A 16854-nucleotide genomic window follows, 5' to 3' on the forward strand; every position below is an offset into this window, starting at 1 on the left:
CCACCCCTGAGGAGAACAGGCACTGCAGAAAAAGAGATGTGCAGGTCCAGTGACTTCATCTGACACGTCTACCTCTTAGATATATTTTCAGCTTATAGGTACGTAAGATGTCTTGCAGAATTTTAAAAATTATTTAGAAATTATTTAATTGTATGTGTATGCACGGCATGTACATGCGTAAGTCTTGGAGGTGAGAAGAGGCATCAGAGTTAGCCTATGGTTATGGTCTGCGATGTGGAGGGTGGGAACGTGTTTATTTTTATAAAGTGACATAATAATGGATTTGATCCAAAGAGTGTAAGATAGGAGATGGGTGTATTTAGTTTCAGCTCCACATGAGTAAAGTTGACAATTCCTTCAGCCTTCACTCACAGGTGCTTGTTGGTCACATGTTCATCAGCAACATATCCAGATCAGGAGTTTGGAGGGAGCCCACCTGCTGCTGAGCCCTGACCTTTTTGAAGACAGTTTTTCTAGTTGCAGTGGTCTGAACAGGAGTGCCCCCCCACCCCCCGTATGTGTGGATGCTTGACCTTAGGGAGTGGCACTAGTGGGGCCTTATTGGAGCAGGTGTGACCTTGTGGGAGGAAGTGTGTCACTGTGGAGGTGGGCTTTGAAGTCTCCTATGCTCAAGCTAGGCCTAGTGTGGCAGTCTCCTTTTCCTGTCTGAGGATGCAGCTGTAGAACGCTCAGCTCCGTCTCCAGCACCATGTCTACCTGAGTGCCACCATGCTTTCCGCCAGGATGATAATGGGCTAAACCTCTGAGAAGTTTAAGAGAGCCTCACTTAAGTGTTTTCCTATAAAAGAGTTGCCATGGTCACGGTGTCTCTTCTCAGTGATGGCAACCTTGCCTAAGACACTAGTGAGTGAAGATGTGGCTCAGCAGAACTTTCCCTCAGAGTGACAGATGTTTCCTCATGGAACAGGCTATTTCTAGTGTTTGAGCCTTGGCACAGGACCAGGCACAGTCCTTGTGGGCTTCTGTGATGCACTTTAGGTTCTGAGTGCCATCCTTAGATTATCAGGTCACCTCAGAGCCCTTGTGTGACAGGTTCAATGGGAATACAGGGAGCTGTATCCAAGCCTGCGAAGGGCAGGACAGGAGGGACAGAAAGAATGCTCAAGATACATCTTTGTTTCAGGGCCATGTCATAATGGGTTTATGAAATAAATAACCTGCATAAAACCCAACCATTTTATCCCACCGTCAAATTGTGATACAAAATGCATCCTTCAAAGATGGGGGCCACTTTTCCAAGGGGGAGGACAGTGAGGAGGGTAGTTAGAACAAAGTTTCTTGTCACTTGTTTGAGGTGGAAAGCTTGTAGGCCTACTTGTGATACAGTTCTTGATGTGTTGAATGTCAAAGTTTAAAGTCAGAAGGTGTTTGCTTCTGGGACAGAGATTTGATAAACATTGAGTCTAAATTAACATGCTCCTCTAGGCCACACAATTTAAGAAAAATGAGTACAATAAATTAGATCAGAAATGGGCACAGGGGCATCTGTATCCTATGTTTTTTTCTGGAAAAATGAGTCTGACAATATCTCAGTGTGTCTCTGTTTTGTCTTTCTGTTTCATATGTATGTGTGTGTGGTGTGCACATATGAATGCATGCATGTTTTCATCTGTGAGTGAGTGTATCTGTGGATGGAGACCTTCCCCTCTGAGCCATCTTGCTAGCCCTCACAATCCTCAATTTCTTAACTTTTGGTTCGTGTGTATCTTTATATTTATTTAAATGGATAGATAGAATGTAGTTGCATCTTTGAAAATCTAATCTATTGAATTTTTCAGGCAGGGTCTTATATTGTAGATCAGCATGGCCTAGAATTTACGATGTAGACCAGGCTATATTCAAATTTATCGACGTCTTCTTGCCCTTGCCTCTAATATGCCAGGACTTAGGGGATGAGAAATTATGCATGGTTACTCTATCTTTTAAAAGTATATTTTGATAATTTTTACTTAAAATTATTTGTGACAGAATTAGATTTGACGATCAAATTTATAAATCTTTTAGGCTTATTTTCTAGTTTTTCTCCCTTTCTGTCTTCCATTTTTTTTGCATATGAGTTATAATTATTTTAAAAGCTCCAATATATGTTCTAGAGTTTTCAAAATGCTTCTTTTTTTGAATCAAAAAATCTTAGGTCCATTTTCAAATGACACTATAGCACCACTTTTTGTGTATATCAGACACATAAGGGAATCCCCATGCCCCTTCCTCCTGCATTAGAGAAAACATACCCTCCCAGGAAGGACTGATGATAAATTGTCATTCTCCCCCAGCTCCACCCCCCAGAAGACCTTTGTTTGATCTGAAGCACTTACATGGCACCTCACAACCATCTGCAACTTCAGCTCCAGGAACTGATACTCTCTACTGATATTCACAGAGCTAAGGCACAAAATGGTGCATGGACAGACAAGGAGGCAAAATACCCATACACATAAAATAAAAATAAACTAAAGAAAAGAGAACCAAACAGAGAACAACAGCAAAAGGGCAATCCTGACCATGTATGGGATGAGGCCACATTCCCATGAACTGATCTGAGTGAATTTGTAATTGGAAAGGAACTTAAGAATTTCACTGTAAATAGGACAGACTCCAACATTACATATGCACATTGGTAAAGCCTTCAGCCAAGAGACAAAGTTCTGTGGGAAAAGAAGATCCCATTGTGGTGTGTGTTGGGAGACAGTGACATTGCAGTGGAAATGGCTGTTCCCAAAGTGTGCAAAACCCAAAAAGCACATCTGAGAATTATGGTGATGAGGCTTAGCACTGACATAGGACACTCCCTCTTCTACCTGGTTGAAGATATCCAGTGGAAATCTAACAGAAGTATGGTATTCACAGCAAAAGAGAGGCAGAGAAACAGGAGTTGGTTAAGGGGAGCAAGTATTTTCCATAAAGGTACTTCCAAGTCACTCAGTAAACCCAGTGTTCCTAAGAGTTCTTCTGTAGCTCCAGAGCCTGGGAAGCAGGAGTCAAGCAGCCCCAGCTGGCTGGCCATATCCTTGTGTCTAAACTCAGGTTCTGCAGACAGAGACGAGGAGGAGAGTGAATGACTGTCTAAGCCACCCTGTAGTATAAGCCTGGGTAGTTGGAAAGCAGGTCAGTGGAATACCAACCAGCAACAGCTTTGTCACTGAATACAGAGGAGAGGTCTCTTGACATTTTTTTTTTCTTCTTGTATTTCTATCTTAAGAATCTATCTAGGAACACATTTTTCACTTGATTCAATTCATTCAGTTTTACTATTTTTAGAACATGCTAAGACACATTTTTTACTCTATCACTGTTACTGTTTACATGGGTATCTTACATGTCAGGGAGTCCTCATGGGTCTGGGAGCCAATGCAGGCAAGAAGAGGATGCAGAATTCTCTGGAGCTAAAAGATCAATTCAGGGACTGTGGTGACTTCCAGCATGATCTGGAACTGCTTTCTTCAGAGATGTCAAGTATCACAGGAATGGAAAAGTGTGTGTGGATGAAACACTTGGCTCTGACAACCATCAGAGTCAGACACTGTGGTCTTCAAGGACTCAGTTCTTCCTCCCACAATAAAGTTTTTGCAGAGCTAACTTCATATCTTTGTTCCTCAGACAGTAGACAACTGGATTCAAGGAAGGTGTGACTAGAGAGTAGAAAATAGATGCCAGGCGACCCAGAGTCGGGGAGTACTGAGAGGCCGGCCTCAGGTACACAAAGCTTCCTGTTCCATAAAACAGGATGACTGTGGTGAGGTGAGAGGAGCAGGTAGAAAAGGCTTTCCCCCTGCCATCCACTGAGGGGATGCGGAGAACTGTGGCCACAATGCCAATATAGGAGACCACTGTGAGGGCCAAGGACCCCATGGCAATACAGCTGCTGACAGCAAATCCCACCTCCTCACTGAGATGGTAGTCAGCACAGGAGAGTCTCATGACAAGAGGCATGTCACAGAAGAAGTGTTCAACCACATTGGGTCCACAGTAGGGAAGCGAGAAGGTGTTCAATGTATGGAAGGCTGAGTAGCAGGCCCCACCTACCCAGGCAGTGACCACCAATGCAGAACAATATTTCTGGCTCATGATGGTTCCATAGAGCAGTGGTCTGAGGATGGCCAGGCACCGGTCATAAGCCATGGCTGTGAGCAGAAAGCATTCAGTACACGCAAATGTAAAAATCATGTAAAGCTGTGCTACACATTCGAGATAGGAGACGACCCCTGAGCCTGTGAAGGATATAACCACTGCCTTGGGGATGGTGGTTGAGGTGTAGCACATGTCCAGGAAAGACAAGTTCTTCAGGAAGAAGTACATGGGAGAGTGGAGTCGACTGTCTCTCATCACAGCCGTGATGATGGAGAGATTCCCCAGGAGGCCAAATGTATAAACGAGCAAGAAAAATGGGATGACCACCAATCTCAGCTGTGGGACATCTGAGAAGCCCCTGAGGATGAAGTGAGTCACTGTTGTGTGATTGGACATGTCTGCTGAAATTGTGTTCAGATGCAGTGCCACACACAGCTGAGGGAGGGAAGAGAAACAACGGGCAGGTTCCAGTCATGTGTGCAGGTCCATGTTGACTACAGAGACATAGCTTTTATCAGAAAACTAAGATGATGAATCAGCCTAACAAAATGGCATTTTGATGAATTAAGGGTGGAATTGGATTAGGGAGGAGGAGGAGGAGGAGGGGTAAAAGTGAATACAGGGAGGGAGAGGAGAGAAGAACAAGCGAAAGAAAGGAGAGGAGGACAGAGTTGAATCGGGAACAGGAAGTGGGAGAGGAGACTCAAAGTTTTCTTGCTCTTAAGTTTTGCATGGCCTTGAGGGTGAGAAGCAGTCTCATGTATTCACTAAAATTTGTTTACAATTATGTGTATATATATATATGTGTGTATGTAGTTAATTCTCTCTGTATATCAATATTTATATTCATATATATTTATATATCTATTTCTGCATATCTATATATTCTCTCTCTCCCTCTCTCTGTCTCTGTCTCTCTCTGTTTCTGTCTCTGTCTCTGATTTGTATATTTATCTAGATCTTAGGTTTCAAAATATAACAGAGTTAAGTCTGAAGAGAAGAGCTCAAATTCTCTCACAAAGTATCATTGTGCCTTTTATTTAGGGTAATTCTATGTGCTAGAGAGGGTCAAGAGAGCTACTTGAGCTCAAGGGGAATAGCGGTGTGTTCCTCTCAGGGTGGGCCCTACTTGGAGTTGTCTTAGATTGCCTTGTCTGAGTTCTTCCTTGTCGTCTTGTCTCCTGTGATGCCCTGACCCCTGCTCTTCAGACACCTAGGCTATGTTCTCATTCTGTTGCCCCTCAGTTTTCCAAGTGAAGATGCACTGCTTTCTCCTTCATGTCTCCAAACATCTCCAAAAAGACTGAATGTAGATACAGTCTAGTGAGGCGCTCTCTGTACAGCCCACCACCACCTACCCAGTGACCCCAGCCCTTAGGAATCCATGTCTAACAAGGATGTGAAACTTCCTTCCTCAGCAGAACCCTCTTACAACTGGAGGATTTCCAAAAGCAGTGTGTTTTACCAGCTTAGCAAATTTGTTTGATCTTCTGTGTCAATTTGTTTCAATTTTTGGAGACAAGTTTCACCTATGGCAGCAGAGTCAGTCCCAGCCCTACTTGGTCTGTGAAATACAGAAAAGGCCGTGTCTTTCCTCTGCTGTCTTGAACCAGAGAAAGCAACTCACGATCCTGAAAACTCAGATGGCTAACCACTGACATCTGTGAGTACAGTTGAGAAGATGGCTTAAGATAAAGTCTTACAGAGTTAGTCATCAGTTAACTGGCCTTGAGTTCACTCTCTGGTCAAGAAAGCCTTAAACTTGCAATGCCCCTGCCTCTGCCTCAGAAGTAGCTGGGCTGACAATCTTATACCATCAAGCCACTGCCAATATTCTGAGCTAGACAGAAGACACTTGGACAACTTTAGAAACAGAACTTTAGAGAAGCTGGTATTCCAATCCATAACCAAGTTTGCTCAGCAAGCATGAGTCTTGTCTTGTGCCCAGTTGATGGTTATATACTATGACACAGTGATGAAATTATACCCAGAGTGGTTATGATAGAAAGAATGCTCAGCTGTGTAATAATTTTACACTCTAATTTTTAGACCTTCAAGTTTCCTAAAAGAAACACAAGTTGATTGATCCACAATGCACACATCTCACAATGAGGCACAGAGGAGATTTTGTTTTATCTCCCTCAGCTCTTACCTGGTGTACTGATGCTTACTGTCTGTGTCCCGAGGTCATCAAGTGGTGAGATGGACAGTAGGACAGTCTGTTGGGCAATAAGGCAGCTGTCCTGGCAAGGACTTGTTGGAGGTGTGGACGGATGAATCTGTCTGATTCTCTTTGCATGTCTTAAATAATGTGAAATGGTTCATCTGGGAAAGGAGAAACTATGGTTTGATTTTCAAAAACCTCAGGCTTGAGTCTGTGAGACAGATATTTATTTTGAGACACAAATATCTGTATGCTATGGAGACCACAAACATGAAATCAAATGCTCTGAACTCATCATTTTCCTTGTCCTTGTTCTTAGGATTCTTAAAAGCATCAACCAGTCCATCTGGGAAAGGCAAGAGCATGCTTTGACCTGTCTGGGGAGCTGGCTCTGGGAATTGGTTTGGTTCCTGCCAGGTCCTGTGGACTAAGACTTCTCAGGGTCCCTGTGGGTTATCTTGGAGAACTTAAAACAGAATGTTTCCTGAGGTCACATAAAAATAATAGTTGGTACAATAAAACTGTGGTTTGATTTTCAAAAATCTCAGTCTTGAGTCTATGAGACAGACATTTATTTTAAGATACAGATGTCTGTATACTATGGAGACCACAAAGATGAAATTAAATGCCCTGAGCTCATCATTTTCCTTGTCCATGTACTTGGGGTTTTTAGAAGCATCAACCAAGCCCTGTGAACCCTTGTATCTGGTACTGTCTCCAAACATTTGGTCACCCACAGTCTCGTCTTGCCATACAGATGCAAGGATGGCATTGTTTGAATGATGGGTTTTTGAGTATGTGCCATAGATGGTCAGCTGGAGCCTCCAGCTCAGTCTCTTTCACTTACAACCAAATCTGTCACATGTCCCAATGCATCTAGACTGGGGAACAGAAAGCAGAGTCCAGCACTGATGGTGCTGGGGAGGGGGAGGGGGAAATGAGTGTGCGACCGGCCTGGGCTATGCAGCAGGGTACTGTCTAATGACAGAGAAAGGAAAATAAATAAGTTGTGTGTGTGTGTGTGTGTGTGTGTGTGTGTGTGTGTGTATGTGTGTGTGTTTGTACATGTGCACACGCACACACTTTAATGCTCCTCCATTATTGATGCTTTCTCTATAGCATCTACTCTGATCCAGTTTGTTCTTGAGTTTTGCCAAGGCCATTGTGGAAACAGGAAAGGGAACACATGGAAATCTGAAGTGTATGTTTTGCTCTGTGAAGAAGTTCCTGTAAACAAAACTCTGATCAAGCAAAACATGAGCTTCAGCTCAGTTCTCTTTTTTACCCCCTCCCAATCCACGCCCTCAGTGGGGGTCTGGTGGGAATCTTCGCAGCAGGCAGCATAGCTACCCATCTGACAGACTGACTTTTGCATCTAGCTTCTTTTGGGAGACTGTTTTTGTTTTTTGGATATTTTCTTTATTTACATTTCACACGTTTTCCTTTTTCCCAGTTTCCTCTCCTCCTGGAAACCCCTGCATTGTCTGGTTTTGTGTGTCAACTTGACACAAGCTGGAGTTGTCACAGAGAAAGGAGCTTCAGTTGAGGAAATGCCTCCATGAGATCCAGCTGTAAGGCATTTTTCTCAATTAGTAATCAAGTGAGGGAGATCCTATTGTGGGTGGTGCCACCTCAGGACTGGTAGTCTTGGGTTCTATAAGAAAGCATGCTGAGCAAACCAGGGGAAGCAAGCCTGTAAGAAACATCCCTTCACAGACTCTGCATCAGCTCCTGCTTCCTGACCTGCTTGAGTTCCATTCCTGACTTTCTTTGGTGATGAACAGCTCTGTGGAAGTGTAAGCTGAATAAACCCTTTCTTCCCCATCTTGCTTCTCAGTCATGATGTTCCTGCAGGCATAGAAACCCAGACTAAGACAACCCCTATCCCATCCCCATCCTCCTGCTTCTATGAGGACGTTCCAACACCCACCCACCCACTCCTGCCTCCCCACCCTCGATTCCCCTACACTGGGGCATCTATTGAGCCTTCATAGGACCAAGGACCTCTCTTCCCATTGATGCCTGACCAGGCCATCCTCTTCTACAAATGCAGCTGGAGCCATGTGGACTCCTTTGTTGGTGGCTTAGTTCCTGGGAGCTCTGGCGTGTCTGGTTGGTTGATATTGATGTTCGTCCTATGGGGTTGGAGACCCCTTCAGCTCCTTCAGTTCTTTTTCTAACATGTCCATTGGAGATCTCACGTTCAGTCCAATGGTTGGCTGTGAGCATTCACCTCTGTATTTGTAAGGCTCTGGCAGGGCCTCTCAGAAGACAGTTATACCAGGCTCCTTTCAGCAAGCCCTTCTTAGCATCCAGAATAGTGTTGGAGTCTGGTGACTGTATGGGATGAATCCCCAGATGGGACAGTCTCTGGATGGCCTTTCCTTCAGTCTCTGCTCTACATTTTGTCTCCAATTTGCTCCCATGAGTACTTTGTTCCCCTTTCTAAGAAGGCCCGAAGCAACCACACTTTGGTCTTCCTTCTTGAGCTTCATGTGTTCTGTGAATTGTATCTTGGGTATTCCGAGCTTCTGGGCTAATATCCACTTATCAATGAGTGCATACCATGTGTGTTCTTTTGTGCTTCGGTTACCTCACTCAGAATGATATTTTCTAGTTCCATCCATTTGCCTTAGAATTTAATGAATTCATGATTTTTAATAGCTGAGTAGTATTCCACTGGGTAAATGTACCACCTTTTCTATATCCATTCCTCTGTTGGAGAACATCTGGGTTCTGTCCAGTTTCTGGCTATTGTAATTAAGGCTGTTATGAACTATGAACCAGGAGTATGTGTCCTTGTTATATGTTGGAGAATCATTTGGGTATAAGCCCAGGAGTAGTATAGCTGGGTCGTCAGGTAACACTATGTCCAATTTTCTGAGGAACTGCTAGACTGAATTCCAGAGTGCTTGTACCAGCGTGCAATCCCACCAACAATGGAGGAGAGCTCCTCTTTCTCCACATCCTCCCTAGCATCTGCTGTTACCTGAGTTTTTGATCTTAGCCATTCTGACTGGTGTGAAGTGGAATCTTCTTTGACAGTATGAAGTGTTCTTCTTTATCCTTTTTGATAACTTTTCATTGAAAGTTGATTTTATTTGCTATTAGAATGGCTACTCCAGCTTGTTTTCTGGTACCACTTGCTTTAAAAATTGTTTTCCAACCTTTCACTCCGAGATAGTGTCTGTCTTTTTCACTGAGGTGCATTTCCCGTATCCAACAAAATTCTGAGCCCTTTTTATGTATCCAATTTGTTAGTCTATGTCTTTTTATTGGGGAATTGAGTCTCCTGATGTTAAGAGATATTAAGGAAAAGTGATTGTTACTTCTTGTTATTTTCATTTTTGGAGGTGGAATTATGTTTTTGTGGTTATCTTCCTTTGGGTTTGTTGAAGGATTACTTTCTTGTTTTTTTTTTAGGGTGTAGTTTCCCTCCCTGTATTGGTGTTTTCCATCTATTATCCTTTATAGGGCTGGATTTGTGGAAAGATATTGTGTAAATTTGGTTTTACTATGGAATATCTCTTCTCGGTCTATGGTAATTGAGAGTTTTGCTGGGTATAGCAGCCTTGGCTAGCATCTGTGTTCTCTTAGGGTCTGTATGGCATCTGCACAGGATCTTCTAGCTTTCATAGTTTCTGGTAAGAAGTCTGGTGTAATTCTGATAGGTCTGCCTTTATATGTTACTTCATAATTTTCCCTTACTGATTTTAATATTCTTTCTTTGTTTATTACATTTGGTGTTTTGATTATTATGTGACAGTAGGAATTTCTTTTCTGGTCTAGTCTATTTGGAGTTCTGTAGGCTTGTATGTTCAAGGGCAAGTTATCCTACCCACGTGCATACCTTATCTTTTCTATTTGAAAGTGAATAACAAAAAAATCAAATAAACCTTTAAAATGCAGGATTATTTTAAATTCAAGTTGTATGTTTCTCTCTTTGTAAAGGAGTGTGTACATGTTTCACATTTACTGTAACAATCTGAAGACAACATTAAAAGGTGTCCATGTAACAGCACTAAGCACTGTACTAATATATCTATAAACTATACATAATCTCATCAACACGAGGCAAAAAGCTGTGCAGGAAGAGTCTTGATTTTCCACATTACCTTGTCCATTCAAGTAAGCTTACAAACATATTTTATATTTCCGACTTTCTGTCCCTTTCTTTAATAAACAATAGATCATAAATGATAATCTTCCACCAAAATGTATAATATATTTCTTTGGTGTGCTTTGAACTCTTCCAGAGAAAGATAAAGATCTCTAGAAATAAATTCATTAAAAACTGTACAAATAAAGGTATTCACAGACAAGTTATTAACAAGGAGAAGACTTCATTAACCACTGCCAGCACACAAAACAAAATTGCTACAAATCATGGAGTAGGAGATGTCTTCAGGGTCTCTGAGGATAAATTAGTACCTTTAGCATATGTATATGGTGTTTCTGATGGGCTACAGTTTGCACAGGAGATGTATTGTACCAACTGGACATAAACTAACAGTTATTGTCCTAGGTCCTTAACCCTTTGTATCCTGGCTTGAGAGTTCTGGCAAAGGTCACACAATCATCAGCGTTTGGCAGTTAATTAGAAATGTTTTAAAAATTGTAACATGTATAGCAATAACTTCTCTTGTAAAATAAACCATGCACTTCACACTGTCATTACAAACAGAAGAAGATTTGGTCCTTGTGGCATGCATGAAAGAAAATGCATTAAAAATAAAGACCTTTTTTTTTTTAAATTAAAAAGTCAATACAGTAAGTATAAAAGAGGAATTGACCTGTTTTTTTTTAATTCTTTTAAAAATGGATAGGATGCAATACTAACTCTTCCTTAGATATCACTGTGCATGTTGGCATCCCAAAGAGCTTATGGTCAAAACAATAACTCTTTATTAGCCAAAACATTTGGATACCGCCAGGAGGAAGCATCTGAAATTCCCGATTTAAAATCAAAACAACACAACCCAGCAGAGAAAAGAGAAAGCAGTTGAATTACTTGTGGTTTATAAAAGATCAGAGCTTCCCAGTTGTCTGTCTCAGCAGCTCCTCTCTGTCTCTGCTTGAACAGTCACAGAAGCATGGCATACAGAGCTATATTAAGGGGGCTGCACCTGGCCTGACCCTTTTCTTTTCTTTAATCACGCAAGATACTGAAGGAACCATCCTGTATAAAAGTATCATATTACATTGAGGTTGATAATAAAAGCAGAGGAATTAAAAGGATAAATATTAGAAATCAAAATTTTGTTTGTTTGTTATACAAAGACTTTTGGATACAGGCACAGTCCAGGATGTGTTGTCAATGCAGCAAGTGTGTGTTTTATAATCAAGAGGCCTTTGCAGAATTAAATCTCTATCAGAATGCTTAAAAGCAACCCTCATTATGGTGTCAAAGGCATCTGAAAGGCACTCTGGGACATGGGGAGGACCTGGTTGATGTGTTAAGTTCTGACTTAATATTTTTCCATGTTTAATACACACACACATGCACACACATGTACACACATGTACATGTAAGCACATTCAAGCTCACTCAAGCTCTGTCTCTCTGTCTCTGTTTCTGCTTCTCTCTGTCTGTCTCTCTCTCTCACACACATTGTATTGGCAGTGTATATCTCAATTTCTGTACTCATTTCTCTTGATAGAATCTAACACCAGGCCTGTCTCCCCAGCAATGTATAGGCCAACATGGTTGCTTTTTTTTGCTATTATTTTTCCCCTCCAGTGCTAGAAAATGAACTTAACCTAGCCCCTCGTGCATGTTAAGCAAGTGCTCTACTACTGAGCTACATTCCTGGTCCTGTTTTATTTTGTAATTATGTTTATTTTTTTTAGGAGAAAGATGAAAAAAAAAACCCAAGTAACAACAGAAACCCCTCACAACCAAATATCTTAAATTAATTAAATGGACAAAAACCATAGGGTTTCATACTGAATAAGTAGGGCTAATTAGACCCAGTGGCAAGTCTGAGTCACCAATTTGTCTCAGGCTCAGCATTGTTTCAGCTTAGGACATGGTCCAAGGACCCCCACTCAATGCCTCACTTATTAATAATAATTCTAATGTATCATCCACATGACTTCAGGGTTCCCATACATTTCTTCATCTTCAGACTCAGAGGTGGTTCCATTGCTGGAAGGTTTGTGGAGATGACTTGGGGTCCCGTTGGCCTGGCAAACAAACCACTCATTGAAGTTGGTCAGCTGAGGGGACAGAGTGCTGGATCAACTCCTGGTTGGGTCCAGCACAGGGGACAAAGGGTCACCCAGGGGGTCCCTACAGATGAGTAATCAAGATCTCCAAGAGAAGGGGGTAGGACTTGCATTGAATCTTCATGTGCTTCCTCAGTGAGCTTGGGTGGGTATAATATTTGTCACAGCCTTGAACCTTAGAGTATTAGGGCTTGTCGCTGGTGTGGACATTGGGAGTGTTTCTTTTGATTGCTGCTATTGGCAAACTTCATATCACAACCATTGAATTCCCATTTGAAAGGCTTTCCCCCTGTATGAGTGTGCTTGTGGATCTTGCGGTTCTTGGAGCGAGCAAAGACCTTGCCACAGCCCAGGATTGGGAAGGGGAAGGGTTTCTCATCGGTGTACACATGATTGTAGTTGAGGGCAGCCCACATGCTCTACTGTGACATAGTTTACCAGCTCATGCATGGTGCTGAAGCTTTGGAGCAGGGCTTGACACAGCTGTCTGGCCAGCTCCTTGGGGTCCAGCCACTTGCAGATGTTGCTTATGTTCTTATGTTTGCCTCCTGCCATCTGATTATCTCTAGTGCTATCTGCCCTCGCTATATCTGACTGGAGCCTGTCCTTCCTGTGATCTTGTTTGTGTCAGAACTCCTCAGAGTTCTGATGTCTCTGTGATCCTGTGATTCTGTGATCCTGTGATCCTGAGATCCTGGGTGTGTCAGAGCTAATGGGTTTCAAGCTGCCTCTGGAACCTTGAGGTCCTAGTGTGAGAAAGCTCCTGTGATCCTGTGATCCTATGATCCTGGGCCAGTTAAATGCCAGCGAGTAGAATTTCCTCTGGTGTTGTGGAACTGGCTGCAGAGTTTGTGCCCAAGGTCTGCTCAGGGCACCAGCCCAGTCTGGAAGGAACACAAGCCACTATTCAAGCAGAGTTCCTGGGTGCATTCCTTGCTTATCCAAGCTCCTCCTGGTGTTGGTGTTGGGGTAGATGTTGTGTCCTCCTCACCTCTGATCCTATGATCCTAGGAGTGTTAGACTGACCAGGAGTGGAACTTCCTCTGAGTGTTCTGGGACTGGCTGTGAAGTTTGTGCCCAAGGCGTGCCTGTACCTTACTTCTTTCACTGATTTTGCATGTGAGACTCTTGTTCATTGTTGTCTATATTTCTAATATATATCTTTATATACTTCCAAGTTGTTTTTATTTTTGAGAAGAGCATATTCATAAATATTCAAATATATAAGGAATTCCATCCATTGCAAGAAAATAAAAAATATTAAGTATGGGTAGAGTACATGAACAGATATGTATCAAAAGACATACACATGCCAATTAGATAATGGACACACCCTCAATTAGCACTAGGGATAAATTTTTTAAGACAGCATTTCTCTGTTTAGCCCTGGATGTCCTGGAACTCACTCCATAGATCAACTGGTCTCTAACTCAGAAATCTGCCTGCCTCTGCCTTCCAAGTGCTAGATTTAAGGCGTGCACTACCACTGCCTGGAAGTAAGGGATAGATTTTAACAGTGTTTCTCTTAACATTAATATTTGCAAATATTTTCTCCTTCTTGTTCATTGCATTAATTCCCCCTTTTCACTGTGTGGTATTTTTGCTTTGTTATAATCTTATTTGACCATGTTTGCTTAGCTGCCTGTGATTTGACCTGTGATTGATCACCCCTAGCCACAAAACATGGAGTATTTCTGTATATTTTTCTTTCAATATGTTTACTGTTTGGAGGCTTATTTTTAACACTACAATTCTTTCAGGTTGATTTTTTGGATGCAGGTGAGGTTAGGTGTCTAATTTTATTTTTCTCCATGTGGATAACCTTTCTCACAGCATTATTTTGGAAGAGACCATTCCTACCAAATCAAATGGTTTTAGTTACAGCAGTTTTATATCATGAGACCATATGATAGGACACTTTTGTAATTAAACCACATAGTACTTCAAAGAAAGAGGTCAGAAATGAATGTAGGCATTTAAAGTGAAGAGATTTCTAAAACTGTGCCAATATGCTTGCAATGAGGATGGTACAAGGGCTTGGCACTTGTCAATCAAAACAAAACAAATCCTGTAATTCTGTCCTGTCTGTGTGCAGAGGCTTCTCAACTTCAGAGAAGTGTAGTAAGGAAAGAGCCCCACCCCTGAGGAGAACAGGCACTGTAGGAAAACAGATGTCCAGGTCTAGTGACTTCATCTGACACGTCTACTCTTAGATATATTTTCAGCTTATAGGTACATAAGATGTCTTGCAGAATTTTAAAAATTATTTAAAAATTATTTAATTGTATGTGTACACACGGCATGTACATGCGTAAGTCTTGGAGGTGAGAAGAGGCATCAGAGTTAGCCTATGGTTATGGTCTGCGATGTGGAGGGTGGGAACATGTTTATTTTTATAAAGTGACATAATTATGGATTTGATCCAAAGAGTGTAAGATAGGAGAATGGGTATATTTAGTTTCAGCTCCACATGAGTAAAGTTGACAATTCCTTCAGCCTTCACTCACAGGTGCTTGTTGGTCACACCTTCATCAGCAACATCTCCAGATCACGATTTTGGAGGGAGTCCACCTGCTGCTGAGCCCTGACCTGTTTGAAGACAGCGTTTCTAGTTGCAGTGGTCTGAACAGGAATGGCCCCCGTATGTGTGGATGCTTGTCCATAGGGGGTGGCACTATTGGGGCCTTATTGGAGCAGGTGTGACCTTGTGGGAGGAAGTGTGTCACTGTGGAGGTGGGCTTTGATGTCTCCTATGCTCAAGCTAGGCCTAGTGTGGCAGTCTCCTTTTCCTGTCTGAGGATGCAGCTGTAGAACGCTCAGCTCCGTCTCCAGCACCATGTCTATCTGAGTGCCACCATGCTTTCCACCAGGGTGATAATGGGCTAAACCTCTGAGAAGTGTAAGAGAGCCTCACTTAAGTGTTTTCCTATAAAAGAGTTGCCATGGTCACGGTGTCTCTTCTCAGTGATGGCAACCTTGACTAAGACACTCATGAGTGAAGATGTGGCTCAGCAGAACTTTCCCTCAGAGTGACAGATGCTTCCTCATGGAACAGGCTATTTCTAGTGTTTGAGCCTTGGTGCAAGACCAGGCACAGTCCTTGTGGGCTTCTGTGATACACTTCAGGTTCTGAGTGCCATCCTTAGATTAACAGGTCACCTCAGAGCCCTTCTGTGACAGGTTCAATGGGAATGCAAGGAGCTGTACCCAAGCCTGGGAAGAGCAGGACAGGAGGGAAAGAAAGAATGCTCAAGATACATCTTTGTTTCAGGGCCATGTCATATGGGTCTATGAAATAAATAACCTGCATGAATCCCAACCATTTTATCCCACCGTGAAATTGTGATATAAAATGTATCCTTGAAAGATGGAGGCCACTTTTACAAGGGGGAGGACAGTGAGGAGGGTAGTTAGAACAAAGTTTCTTGTCACTTGTTTGAGGTGGAAAGCTTGTAGGCCTACTTGAGATACAGTTCTTTAAGTGTTGCGTGTCAAAGTTTAAAGTCAGAAGGTGTTTGCTTCTGGGACAGAGATTTGATAAACATTGAGTCTAAATTAACATGCTCCTCCAGGCCACACAATTTAAGAAAAATGAGTACAATAAATTAGATCAGAAATGGGCACAGGGGCATCTGTATCCTATGTTTTTTTCTGGAAAAATGAGTCTGACAGTATCTCAGTGTGTCTCTGTTCTGTTTTTGTTTCATATGTATGTGTGTGTGGTGTGCACATATGAATGCATGCATGTTTGCATCTGTGAGTGAGTGTATCTGTGGATGGAGGCCTTCCCCTCTGAGCCATCTTGCTAGCCCTCACAATCCTCAATTTCTTAACTTTTGGTTTGTGTGTATCTTTATATTTATTTAAATGGATAGATATAATATAGTTACATCTTTGGAAATCTAATCTATTGAATTTTTCAGGCAGGGTCTTATATTGCAGACCAGCATGGCCTAGAATTTACTATGTAGATCAGGCTATACTCAAATTTATAGACATTTTTTTGCTCTTTCCTCTAAAATGCTAGGACTTAGGGGATGAGAAATTATGCATGGTTACTCTTTTAAAAGTATATTTTGATAATCTATACTTAAAATTATTAGTGACAGAATTAGATTTAACGATCAAATTTATAAATCTTTTAGACGTATTTTCTAGTTTTTCTCCCGTTCTGTCTTCCATTTTTTTTGCATATCAGTTACACTTATTTTAAAAGCTCCAATATATGTTTTAGAGTTTTCAAAATGCTTCTTTTTTTGAATCAAAAAATCTTAGGCCCATTTTCAAATGACGCCATAGCACCACTTTTTGTGTAGAACAGACACATAAGGGAATCCCCATGTTCCTTCCTCCTGCATAGAGAAAACATACCC

General features: G+C 41.9%; 1 protein-coding gene and 1 pseudogene across 1 annotated transcript; both read right to left on the minus strand.

Annotated features, from left to right (window-relative positions):
• Positions 1-3558: 3558 nt before the first annotated feature.
• LOC127694417 (olfactory receptor 5A2-like) lies at positions 3559-4485 on the minus strand. Its single transcript, XM_052195949.1, has one exon. The coding sequence runs from the start codon at positions 4483-4485 to the stop codon at positions 3559-3561; it is 927 nt and encodes a 308-aa protein (XP_052051909.1).
• A 7843-nt stretch (positions 4486-12328) lies between these two features.
• Positions 12329-13617, minus strand: LOC127694418 (zinc finger protein ZIC 5-like; annotated as a pseudogene).
• Between the last annotated feature and the right edge of the window lie 3237 nt (positions 13618-16854).

This window comes from Apodemus sylvaticus, chromosome 10, assembly GCF_947179515.1.
Source record: "Apodemus sylvaticus chromosome 10, mApoSyl1.1, whole genome shotgun sequence".
NCBI classification, from domain to species: domain Eukaryota; kingdom Metazoa; phylum Chordata; class Mammalia; order Rodentia; family Muridae; genus Apodemus; species Apodemus sylvaticus.

Bases quoted from the DNA above. Each gene is read 5' to 3' on its own strand.
- LOC127694417 (XM_052195949.1), bottom strand. From the start codon at position 4,485: ATGTCCAATCACACAACAGTGACTCACTTCATCCTCAGGGGCTTCTCA.